The sequence below is a fragment of the Ananas comosus genome, linkage group 24 (genome assembly GCF_001540865.1).
Source record: "Ananas comosus cultivar F153 linkage group 24, ASM154086v1, whole genome shotgun sequence".
Lineage (NCBI taxonomy): Eukaryota > Viridiplantae > Streptophyta > Magnoliopsida > Poales > Bromeliaceae > Ananas > Ananas comosus.
The window spans coordinates 3,361,949-3,374,424 of NC_033644.1; the positions used below are offsets into that span (position 1 = coordinate 3,361,949).

A 12,476-nucleotide genomic window follows, 5' to 3' on the forward strand; every position below is an offset into this window, starting at 1 on the left:
TTAATTTTTTTACTATTTTGCTGAAAATTTGCTTCCAAAACTGCCTAGTAGTATTGACAATTATTAGCTTTACAATAATTCCATTCTTATATATGTTTCCATTTCCACTTCGGGTGGCACTGATATTTTACTTAGTTTGGACTGCATCCTATCTTGGCCAGGTCATGTCTCAATTTAACACATCATTATTATTTTACCAATCTTATATTATGGTTTGTGTCCACTATTATAAAGTAATCATGACCATCCAGCATGTGTAGATCTATTACTCAGCCGCACACAACTTCTCTTACTTCCATAAATGTCCTTTTACGGGCTCTGAACTCACCTTCTACTCTGGAGTAAATTTGGAAACAGAAAGGGCACTTAATTGCCCCCATTGCTTGGGGAGGGCATTATTTGTGAGCATTTTTACAGTGATCTTCAGTAAGCCGGCGTATCAGAATATATTTTAGTGTATCCTGCATTGCAAACTACTCCTAACAATGAGAAAAGCTGGTATTTATCTCATTCAATCATCAATTGAGTATCTAAGAGAAACTGTGCGTGAGGTTTAGAATTTGTCAGAGCATCTTACAAAATCATGAAATGCTGGATAAAGAAACTTTTGTCACTAGTAAGATAGATCTTGCATCTTACTTTTCATGCACGATTTACTAATTTTCAGAAGCTTCTGATATGCCTTTGCTAAAACTGTATCACTTTGAGCTTATTATTACCTTCTTTTTGACTTTTAATTTTGTTTGCAGAAATCTGATAGAAGACTCTGTATCTCGGTGCATGCAGAAGGGGCTATCAAGGTAGTTCTTAAATCTTTGCATGTTTATATGAAACGCAAATTCAGTCTTGCTATTTATTATTGACCTTTCCTTATGTTCATGAACTACAGGTGCTGAATGTTGTTGATTCAACTTGTCATTCTATAAAGGACATGGAAGAAATTGGTTTTCTAGGATTCAAAGAAAGAATGGATGTTGATCAGAAACAGGAATATCAAGTTAATTTCAGTGAGACTCTGACAATACAGTTGCCATTTATTGGGATATCATTGATAAGCTCTTCTCCTCAGGTAGATTGTTTGTCTAATTTGGTTGATTATAATTAGGTGTAAAAATTAGCATAACAGCACCTATTACGGAATGTTTAGCCAGTTTTTTCTGATTAGTCTGGGTGTTCTAAATAGCGTCCGCCGTCCGGTATGGCCAGTTAGCCGCTATAGCAGTAGTTGAGCATAAACACTACGTTATGTGACATAAGATAGAATTTAGCAGATTAGGATTATAGCAACCACTACAGAAGCCATAATGGCTGCTATAGCTGGTCTTTTTCTCAAGCCCCAAATACTTAAAGATTTAGGCAGGCTGATTTTGGTCTGAAATCAGTAAAAACTTGAAAAACTATTTGATTGAAGGTAATGAAGTAATTAGTGGGTACCAAGGGAACTATTCAGTCACATTCCTTGTGGAGACCAAATGAGAAAATTGGGGTTTCCCTGAAAAGCACAGTGGGGGCCACTGAGGATCACCAGGCCTGCAAGGATCACCATATTAAGGAGAAATATAATTAGGAATATAGATGTAAAGAAATTTGTAAGTAATACACTTGCATATTTGGAACTGATATATTTTTTTTTATCATGTTAACTACAAATGCAATCAGGAATATAAGAATTTAAGTAATTACTAATTTATATCCCATTATGGGTTTATAGCTGCTGCTATGGCACCTGCTATCTACTATAAAACCCCTCAAAAGTTGTGTGCCCGCTATGCGCTATATGCAACCTTGATTTATTTTTAACTTTGCAGGAGTTGCTTTTTGCTTGTGCGAAGATGACCACAATTGTTGCAATGCGAAGTTTGGATCAGCAAAAGATTTCTCTCAAAATAGGATCTATTCAAATTGATAATCAGTACTCCGATAGTCCGCATCCTATCATGCTGTCTTTTGACAATAAATACAAGGGAAGATCCTTCTTCAGAAGTAAAGAAATGCAGCTGGGGCTTCAAAATGGTTATATGAACTATTCTAGTTCTGACACTACACTCGACCCTATCTTTTATGTAGCTGCCTCCAAATGGAGGATTAGAGATACCTCATTGGATTCTTATGAATACATAAATATATGGTATGTTTCTTTTGTTGTTTTATAATTATATGGTCTCTCTTTCTCTCTCGCACAAACCTGAACTTAAGTAACTTGTGTATTACAGTTTGGCCCCTTTGTGCATCGAGCTTGAAGAACGAGTTCTTTTCAGTTTGGTTGACTTTTTTAGAGCTGTTTATACGAGACTACAAGGCCGAAGCCTAGGAAAAGAAATTGAACTGTGGATTCCAGAGTCTATTACTGATGCTTCAAAAGAGTGCCTGGAAAATGTCAGGGAGTATAGGTACAAAAGTATGTTAAGAGATTCCGACTATGTCGAAGGACAGAATAAGAGTGGATTACTCCCTTCTGTTGTTCCTATTGGAGCTCCTTGGCAACAAATATACCTTTTAGCTAGAAGGCAGAAAAAGTTATATGTGGAAATGTTTCAGTTGGCCCCTATAAAGTTATCTTTAAGGTGCTATTTTCTCTTCTAGATTATTTTGTTGGCTGATAATAGATTTTCTCTACTTTTCACATATTTTTAGCTTCAGTTTCAATGATCTAGGATATATGTTCACACTTTTTCATTTAAATAATCAGTATCTTTGAATAACTTCTTTTCTTATGTTAAAGCTTTACTAGCAATCCGTGGATGACTCAAAGTGAAGTAGCTTCAGAGATGGATACCAGGTCTCGCAACAGTAGTACCACTATACAGGTGAAAATGCTTCTTGCTTTTTGAAGGTTACTGCTCAGCTATTACTTACAGTGTGTAAAATTCTTGTATTTTGATGTTTAGCTATCGATAGCGAAGGAAGATATTTAATTGAAACTCTTGCATTATGTTGAATCTCGCAGAAATGATTCTTTTTAATAGATTGTCTATTAACAGTGTTTGGTAAGGGGATAGGGATAGGGATAGGCCCTTATCCCCCCTTTTATACCCAAACGCTAATTTTTTACCCGAGAACAATAGTTCTCGGTTACCTATAATAACGGGTTATAACTATCCCCACCAACACCTCCATTTTCTATATAAAACTACCTAATATTTTTCTTATTCCATATTATCTATCCAAACGCTATTTTTTTTTCTCCCCGGGAACAATCCAATTTTCATTCAAACGCTAGTTTTCTTATCTCCATACTTGTACCTATCCCTGTTATAGCTAGTTCTTGCTTATATCCGAACCAAACGGTACTTAGGGAATTACAGAATTCCATCAAACTGTCCCACTAATCAGTATTCAATTTGTTCTGTTTCTATTTGGGTTGCCTGTTTGGTATGACATGTCCTTAGTCATATCACTTGGTTTTGTACTATGTAATTGAAGTTACAAAGAGTAGAAAATATAAGAGGAGATCAACATGATAAGTGGTATAGTTTTATCTACTTAAGTTGGTCTTCTAATGTTTGTGATTTGAACTCGAGCATGTAAACTCCGTTGTAGGAATTTTTATAGAACTGTGTGATAACATTACAAAAGAATAAATGAATGTCTTCTTAAAGATGTCATAAATATCAAGCTAGTTAAAATGGTAATATTTAAATATTTTAAGGTGCCTTAATATACTTTTCTTAACACTATAATGGTGTAAATTATTCAATGGTACATAGCAGCATTATGGATGTTGGATGGTAGGGAGGAGATTGTAAACTCATGGTGGGCATTGAGTATTTGCTATCACTTCCTGTTTTCTTAGTAGATTAAAACTCGATATTCATTATGCAATCAATAAAATCACGTGAAATTAATCCGAAAGTAAGTTTTGAGAACCAGATATCACCAAAGATCAATATGAAGCTGAGAGTATTAATAAATGAGTGAAATTTCTAACATTGTATATCACCAAAAGGAAAATACATCCCTCTTAATGTGCTACCTTTCTCTTTCTTTCCCTTCTATCTCTCTTTATTTTCTAACTCATGGCAAATTAAGAGTTTTCCTTAGGCCCTTTGTGGAATGATGTTATATGATGTGTTCAAATTATCATGAGTGCCAGAATGTGGCTGACGTAGTAATTCTGATGCACGAGTGCCACAAATTATTGAGCCATACTAACACATATTAAGGTGTGCCGCGATGCATTAAATTTTGCCAATTCAGTAGCTAAATGTTTCTTTGCACTGTATGATCTTTTTAGCAAACATCTACACTACAACTCAGAAAATATGGATTAAGGATTAAAGTGCACATCGGCACGGACCGTATTTATCGTGCCGTATCGTGCCAGCAAGATATCGGCACGATACAGCCCCCGTGCCAATGGCATAACTCAAAACCCTCTATTCTTGAAATTAGTAAGTAATTTTCTCAATAAAGTTCAAAAGATTTGATAAAAATATATAATAAATAATTGGCATATTTTGATGCTAAAGAAAATAAATATTTCATGCCGTTACGTGTCGATACACATATTTTTTGTGATCGGCTCTCATCGGCACGGCCCGGCATGCACCGTGCTATACCATGCCGGCAAGTTTCCGGCACGATCCCGTGCTACAGCACTTAAATCCTTGATATGGATCTTAATTATAATTAAATATAAGCCTGAAAACACAAGAAAAGGATAAAAATGCACGCCAATTTGTGAGTCTGTGAGAGCCAGGATTTAAGTGCCGTAGCACGGAGTCGTGCTTGAAACTTGCCGGTACGGTACGGCACGGTGAGTGCCGAGTCGTGTCGATGCGTTCCGGTAAAAAAAATTCTTGTGTGCCGACACATAATAGCATTAAATATTTATTTTCTTTAGCAACAAAATATTCTAACTATTTATTTTGTCTTTTTATCACATCTTTTGAACTTTATTGAGGAAATTACTTATTAATTTAAAGAATAGAGGGTTTTGAGCTGTGCTATCGGCACGGGGTCTGTATCGTGCCGGTATTTTGTTGGCACAGTGTATACGGCCCGTGCCGACGGGCACTTAAAACCTTGTGTGAGAGTGATTGTCCGTGCCATCAGCATGCAACACCGTGTCGGAAATAGTGTCATTTATCACGGCTGTACCTTGCCTACCAGCTTTTGTCATGGAAGCATGCTTTTGCAAGGGCGATCCTTGATACAAATTACTATATGCTTGTTCTAGATTTTGTGGTTATCACTAACACGACTTCCTTCTTACTGGTAAATATTAGAAAATTTTGCTTATATCTGGGGAAACTTAGAAAACAACAATACAGCGATTAAGAAGTTCGAAATGAAGATTGTAAAGACATGTTTTATATCTGTTAACTTGAAGATATTAAAGATTTAAGTCAATAAAAAGGTCTCTCTATATCCAAACTCAAAAAGTTCTCAAGTATATCTTTTCCTATTGCATGTTAGTAATAAGCTCAGAATATATGATTGCCATACCTCTCTCAAATTTTGCAGATGCTTACTCCTCTTGAATGTTTTAACCACTGTTTTGTATTTTAGTGGGCAAGTTGACACTCATTTTTTTCAATTTTAATTTTGTTTTTGTACTTTGACTTCTTTAATCTAGAATTTTCTTTGCATTATGCTTTGTTCTGCTGTAGAGAGGTCTGATGGCCCTTGTTGATGTCGAAGGAGTTCCTGTTCATCTTGGAGAATTAAAGTTGGAAAATCTGATGGCTAGCTGGAAATCAATCCAACAGATTCTTGCTAGTCATTATACGAGGCAGTTGCTTCATGAACTGTACAAGGTGAAATGGATTCTGCTATCTGGTTATTCACTCACTAAATTGTACCTTCTGTTCAATTTTGGTTACCGTCTCTTGTTCTTATCCTCGGTGTATCTTTAAATAGTTCCTATTCACCTGTTAAAATTTTCATTTGTATACTAATGAAATCTGTACTTGTTGCCCTAGTTGTTTGATGAACCTATCTATGCATGCATCCATGGGCTTTATAAACTACTTGATCATTCTTTCACTTAGTATATTGGCTCACGCCATCATTGGGATTGAAAACAGGCCTAGTAAAATTATACTTTCTCAGAGATGAATGCCACATGTGCCTCCTGTAGCCATTATCCAACACTTTCTATCTGAATGCAGATACTTGGTTCAGCTGGTGTTATAGGAAATCCTATGGGTTTTGCACGGAATGTCAGAACCGGTTTCAAGGACTTCATATCTGCTTCGAGCATAGGGGTCTTGCAGGTGTGAAGCAATTATTATTATTATTATTATTATTATTATTTTCCTTCTTTTTAATTGCCTGGATCATACGTATTCCATATAATTATTTGATGGCCATCTTCAATATTTTTATTCTCAGAGTCCTGCTGAACTACTCACTGGAATAGCACAAGGCTCGAAAACTCTTTTTAATAGTACTGTCTATGCCATAAGCAGTACTACTACTCAGTTCACTAAAACAGCTTACAAGGTAACATTCAATTCTGTGATTCAACCAGACCGCAGAAAAACTTTTCGACAACACATTATAACCTTTTCTTCTTCTTCTTCTTCTTCTTTTTTTTCTTTTTTTTTTTTTTCTTTTTTTGCGCAGGGCATTGTTGCCTTTACTTTTGATGAACAAGCTGAATTGGATGAGCTGAAAAATCATTTAGATTTACATGGCAAGGGTGTACTGAATGGGCTTCTGGAGGTGTAATTCGTACCTTATCTTTTGAATAGATTGTCCTCTGTGACAATAAATTTTGTGCCTAATGAACATTTACTGGCATTACTATATTCATTTGTGGGAAAACATGCTTAGCAGAATATCAGAAATTTGATACGGTGGAATATAAGAAGAGTGCAACTTTTCTGTGTTCAGAATTGGTCTACAATTTACTTGTTGGATTATTACAGCTGTTATTTGACAAATAAAATTTAAACTATTTAACAGGACTTTAGCTATTATCTTTTTATCCTAATAAATCTTATATAAGGTGGCATAGCGCCGTGCCGCGGCAAGCAGTGCCGTGCCGCACAAGACAGGGCGGCACAGCACAGTATGCCACATCGGGACTGCTTTTTTTTCTTTTGCTTTTTTTTTTTGTTTTTTTTGTTCTTTGGGGTATCCAAAGCATTCTGGGTACCCCACACCCTCCCAAAGGCATTGCAAATCGAAAATTTACTTATTAGGTAAGTCAAAAAATTATAATTTATTTTTTTTTGTTTATCAATATACGGGAAAAAGATTTGTCGGAGCCCTCCGCTTCCACCACAGACATCTATTTTTTCTTCACAAATTATTTTATCAAAATCTATTGCACTACGAAATTTTTGGCGAATTAAGGAAACATATCAAACTCAATAAACAAATTTTGAGCCACATCAAATATAAAATTTTTCTTTTGCGCTAGAAGATTGAAAATACTGATAAAATTAAAAGCTAAATTAAATCAATTGATACTTAAATTTATTTAATTTATTTGTTATATAATTTATTGCTTAATTTTTTGATAGATCTATTAATTTTTTTTTTTGTATTTTATAAAAGAAAGACTGTAATATGGTCAAAAGAAAAAAAGAAAACAAACATCTTTGCATTTTAAAAATTTCAACTTGTAAAACTTTCTATTCTGCATCAGATATAATTGTACTTTACATACAAAAAAGTTTACAGGCATATTAATTGATAAGTATAGTAAGCTATACATAACAAATATTCATAATTATTTAATTAAATCTTTCAAAATAACATTATAAGAGTTTATTGGAATCANAGAAAACAAACATCTTTGCATTTTAAAAATTTCAACTTGTAAAACTTTCTATTCTGCATCAGATATAATTGTACTTTACATACAAAAAAGTTTACAGGTATATTAATTGATGAGTATAGTAAATATACATAACAAATATTCATAATTATTTAATTAAATCTTTCAAAATAACATTATAAGAGCTTATTGGAATAAAAAAAACTAAAATAAGTCCATGCCAAAGCGTGCCAGTAGGAGGTAATGTGCATCCATCAATACGCAAGCGTACCATGTGTCAGCACGGAAGTGTGCCGGTGCCATACAGTGCCCATGCAGACAGCGGCACGCCCACGTGCCACGGCGCTTTAAACCTTGGTGTTGACATTAGATTTCAATTTGATTACAAATTTCATGTGATTTCATTACATTGCAGAAATGATTGTTTCTATGTATTATTAGTTATCAAACCTTTGTGTTGTTGCTCTCTGCAAAACTGCTATGTGGAAAAACATAGCAGAATATCTGAAAATTGATAGAGTGAAATATAAGAAGAGTGCAACAGCGCCTGTTTGTTCAGAATTGGTCGACAATTTACTTTTTGGATTCATACAATTGTTATTTGACCAATAAAAATAAAATTAATTTATAACAGCTATTACGGCTATCTTTCCTCCGAATAAATATTATGGCTGTAAAAAGAATTTTTATTCTCACGTGTTTGATGTTATATTTCAAAGTGATTACAAATTTCATTTGTTTCGGTACAATGAAGAAATGATTATTTCTTTGTATTGATTATCAAAGTTTCTTGTTACTCTCTCAAACAAATCAAAGTGATTTTCTTTTTTTTCTTTTTTTTTTTATATACGAACTTATATTAGTGTATGTATTAGCTTGTTACAAATATTTAGTCACATTAGTCTATGTATTAGCTTGTTAGTTTTACCTTCTCATTTTTCATTTCTTGCTCCTATGGTTAGTCAATGCAATTGGGGTTGTGTATGATCCATTTTTTGCAGAAACTGCTGTTTTGCTCGTGATCATGCTTCTATTTTTTCGATTTCCTTCAATTCTCTCATCTAATCTAGATCTCAACTGTTGTGCAGGGTCTAACTGGGCTCCTCCAATCCCCAATAAGGGGTGCTGAGAAGCATGGCCTTCCAGGAGTTGTTTCAGGTACTTCCGTTTATGGAAACCCTACTATTTATTTCCGTAGCATTCGTGTACTGAAAAACACTAATTCTTGTTCCAACAGGAATAGCAATGGGTACTGCTGGACTTGTGGCGAAGCCAGTGGCCAGCATTCTCGAAGCCACAGGAAAAACTGCACAGAGCATTAGGAATCGAAGCAATCCCCATCGATTCAATTACTTTCGCGTCCGTTTCCCACGGCCTTTGACAAAAGAGCTGCCTTTGTTGCCATACTCGTGGGAAGAAGCCATCGGAGTGTCAATGCTCGTACAAGCAGATGGATGCAGGCTTAAAAACGAAACTTTTGTTCTGTGCAAAGCACTGAAACAGTCGGGGAAGTTCATTATCCTTACCGAAAGATTACTTTTGGTTGTTTTTTGCCCTTACTTAGTCGATCTAGGAGCATCGGCCTTTATTGGTGTTCCTCCTGATCCAGAATGGGTGATAGAAACAGAGATGAATCTGGAGAGTGTGGTTCACATAGATAGGTCAGAGGAGGTGGTGAATATTGTTGGAAGCACTGCAGAGACGCTACCCAAGCAGAAAAGAGGTGGTGGCACAAGGAGTAATAGGCCATGGAGCCTGCCTTCCACTTCTACACCTCTCTTTCACGCAAGTGTGGAATTGCCAAATAATGAAGAAGCTGAGGATGCTCTACAGGTCGTTCTGTCTGTGATAGAAAAAGGAAAGATGCGAAGGTGGGGTCTGCGTGTTGTGCATCGAAGTAATCTAGGCTGAGAGTGCCTTGCTTGTACTGCCTATCGTAAGAAGATCCTTATGCCGCACTGACACCTGAACTTGTTCGTATCCACTGCAGCTGTAAATCAGCATAAGGAGCTGTAGAGTGTAAATAGATAGAAATCATAGGAAAAAGACCATTGTAATTGTTATAGAGAAAAGAAAGGTGAGCTTTTGAAGTTTATACAGCTATAACGAATTGAAACAGCTTTTCTGTACATAAATAACAATTAGTTGTAGACTTCTAGCTTTTTTGTGCATAATAAAAGCGGCAGTATGTATCGGTATATTCCTGCGGTTGTCTTCCTTTAGAGAGAGGCTGTTGTACTCCTTGCGGTTCTCTCCCTTTAGTGCGGCTAATGCACTGTGTGTTCTTCTTTGTTTTACTCTTTTGTGGTCTTCCCTTATTTAAATCGTTTAAATATATTTGTGTTCATTCAAGTTAATGTTCACTAAATTGTTAGTTGAGGACGTGGGTATATGCAAATGTAGGGTGGTCCTCCCAGCTTTTTACGAATTAAAATTTAGTTTTTACGATGACTCCAGAGGAAGATTTCTCCCTTCTAACCTTTCTGATATTTCGTATAAACGTAATGTCTGCGACTACTAATGACTTGTCTCACACGATTAATCTTTTTTGACTTTCTGTGCGGTAGTATTCATGATTCAGATTAATACTTAAATATGTATATGAGTATCACGTATTGAAGATTCATGGCTTGCAGTAGACACAAGCATTGACGGTTAATTACCCTTATAAAATGTTAAAACACTTTCGATTAAGAGACCTCTAAAATGTTGATAATGAAATAGATTGAAATCAAATAAAATATGAATATTATTAAATAGGTTGCTATACAATCACATGGCTTAACTAGAGGCATACCCCCAATGTAAATGAATAGAACATAAATATGATGGTCAATTGAATTTGGGGCCGCACAGTTTAACGACATGACTATCGATTTGAGTTTGATTTTGATTGCACCTCAGTGATGCTAAGATTGACTCTCTCTCTCTCTCTCTCTCTCTCTCTCTCTCTATATATATATATATATAGTAGGGCTACTGTGCTATTAGGAGCACAGCAGCCCTTGTGCTCCAAACTTTCTAACCACCCATCAAGTTTGATGGGTGGTTAGAATGAGAAAGGGAGGAGATATTGAAGAGAAATTTAAGGATAAGAGAAATTGAAACACTCAATTTCTCCCCAATATCTCCTCCCTCTCTCATTCTAACCACCCATCAAACTTGATGGGTGGTTAGAAAGTTAGGAGCACAAGGGCTGCTGTGCTCCTAATAGCACAGTAGCCCTACTCTATATATATATATATTTTTAAGGATTTTTTTAAGTTGGCGGATTTCGTGAATCGAATGAAGTCTTGAAGAGTTGAAGACAAAGGTTGAAGAGACGATTGTGTAATTCAAGATTAAAAGACTCGTTCGTGATGCTCGAAATCTTAGGTATGAATGTTAATAATTTGTGGTGAGATTCTGTATTTATAAAAGTGTTTGGAAGACTTAGGATGATTTTAAAATGTAATAACTGGACAAAACTGAGCCTTTCAAGGTTCAGGGTCTGGTCCCTGGACAGAGGGACCGGACCCCGTAGGTCCTCTCTACTTGAAGACTACGAGGGACCGGTCCCTGGACAGAGGGATCGGACCCCGTACGTTGAAATTTATGTTACGTTGTGAGGGATCGGACCCCGTAGCTTGGTTTTTTCTGATATGCAAAGAGAGACCGGTCCCTGGCTTCAAGGATCGGACCTTGCAGGACCGGACCCTATGGGAGGTCCGGACCTTGAGACCGTCGTTTGTTTTTAAAATCGTGTTTTTGAAATCCTAGTCTATCTAAAAGTCTTCTAAACCTATAAATAAGCTATGGGGAGTATCATATTATTTATGCTTAGAAAGAAAACCTTTTTGAAACCCTAAAAACTCGTTTTGGAGATTTTTGGTCAATGTTTTAAAAATAAGTTTTCGTTTTTCGATCGCCGACTCGATTCTTTGGTTTCTATTCCTATGTCTCTTTGAGAATCGAATCGGTGATGGATTGAAAGGTTTCTCCTCGTATCTTATTATCTTTCTAAGATTTGAATCACCACAAACTATTAATCTCTACGAGCCCCGGATGGAGCGTTGGCGCGTGGACTTCACGTGAGGCAGTGGATTCGATGGATGCATCGAGGATTCGAGGCATTGTTGCTGCGAGGATTTGCGGCGTGATCGGTTGTAGGTCTTCGATCGATCGAGGACTGATGAAGATGATCAAAAACGAGGATTCGGTAAATTGGGTCGTGTATTTTGGTAAATCACTTGTACTCAATTTTTAAATAGTGGATTGTTTCGTGTGATCGGTCCCGTGGGTTTTTTTCTCCGAGTTGGAGTTTTGCCACGTAAAATCTTGGTGTGTTGATTTTAATTTTTCGCAATTAGTTTAAATTTGTATCGAGAATCTTTGTTTTATCGTTTACACCTATTCACCCCCCTCTAGGTGTTATTTTCTTTTAGATCTTTGGGATCCATATCTCACATATAACACCTAGAGGAGTAGTCTACTTTCTGCATTTATCATTTTTCTAGGAGTAGTCTATTTGTAATTCTTTTACTTTTTCCGCATTTACTATCTTTTTTAGGAGTAGTTTGCAAAGTAGATCTTCCTTCGAGTACGTCATGCTGGCGTACTCTCTTTTGTAAACATTTTTTGATTTTGAGCAATATATAAGCTTTTCGGCTCTTCAGCCGAACTAGAAATTCCTGTGTAATCCGTACACTTGGCTGATTCAGTTGAACCGAATTTTTTGTGTTGAATCGAACTCGATTGATCCGAT

The 12,476-nt window shown here is 36.0% G+C and overlaps 1 protein-coding gene across 2 annotated transcripts in view; it reads left to right on the forward strand.

The window, feature by feature from the left end:
* LOC109728736 overlaps nucleotides 1–9,936 on the forward strand; it is a 63,756-nt gene extending 53,820 nt beyond the window's left edge. For both annotated transcript variants that reach the window (XM_020259242.1, XM_020259243.1), the window contains 11 exons: nucleotides 750–800; nucleotides 890–1,069; nucleotides 1,809–2,128; nucleotides 2,214–2,564; nucleotides 2,723–2,807; nucleotides 5,613–5,759; nucleotides 6,114–6,218; nucleotides 6,337–6,447; nucleotides 6,571–6,669; nucleotides 8,821–8,890; nucleotides 8,970–9,936. In XM_020259242.1, coding sequence (XP_020114831.1) covers nucleotides 750–800; nucleotides 890–1,069; nucleotides 1,809–2,128; nucleotides 2,214–2,564; nucleotides 2,723–2,807; nucleotides 5,613–5,759; nucleotides 6,114–6,218; nucleotides 6,337–6,447; nucleotides 6,571–6,669; nucleotides 8,821–8,890; nucleotides 8,970–9,643 — 2,193 coding nt within the window. In that variant the 3' untranslated portion in view covers nucleotides 9,644–9,936. The remainder of the gene's footprint in view (nucleotides 1–749; nucleotides 801–889; nucleotides 1,070–1,808; nucleotides 2,129–2,213; nucleotides 2,565–2,722; nucleotides 2,808–5,612; nucleotides 5,760–6,113; nucleotides 6,219–6,336; nucleotides 6,448–6,570; nucleotides 6,670–8,820; nucleotides 8,891–8,969) is intronic.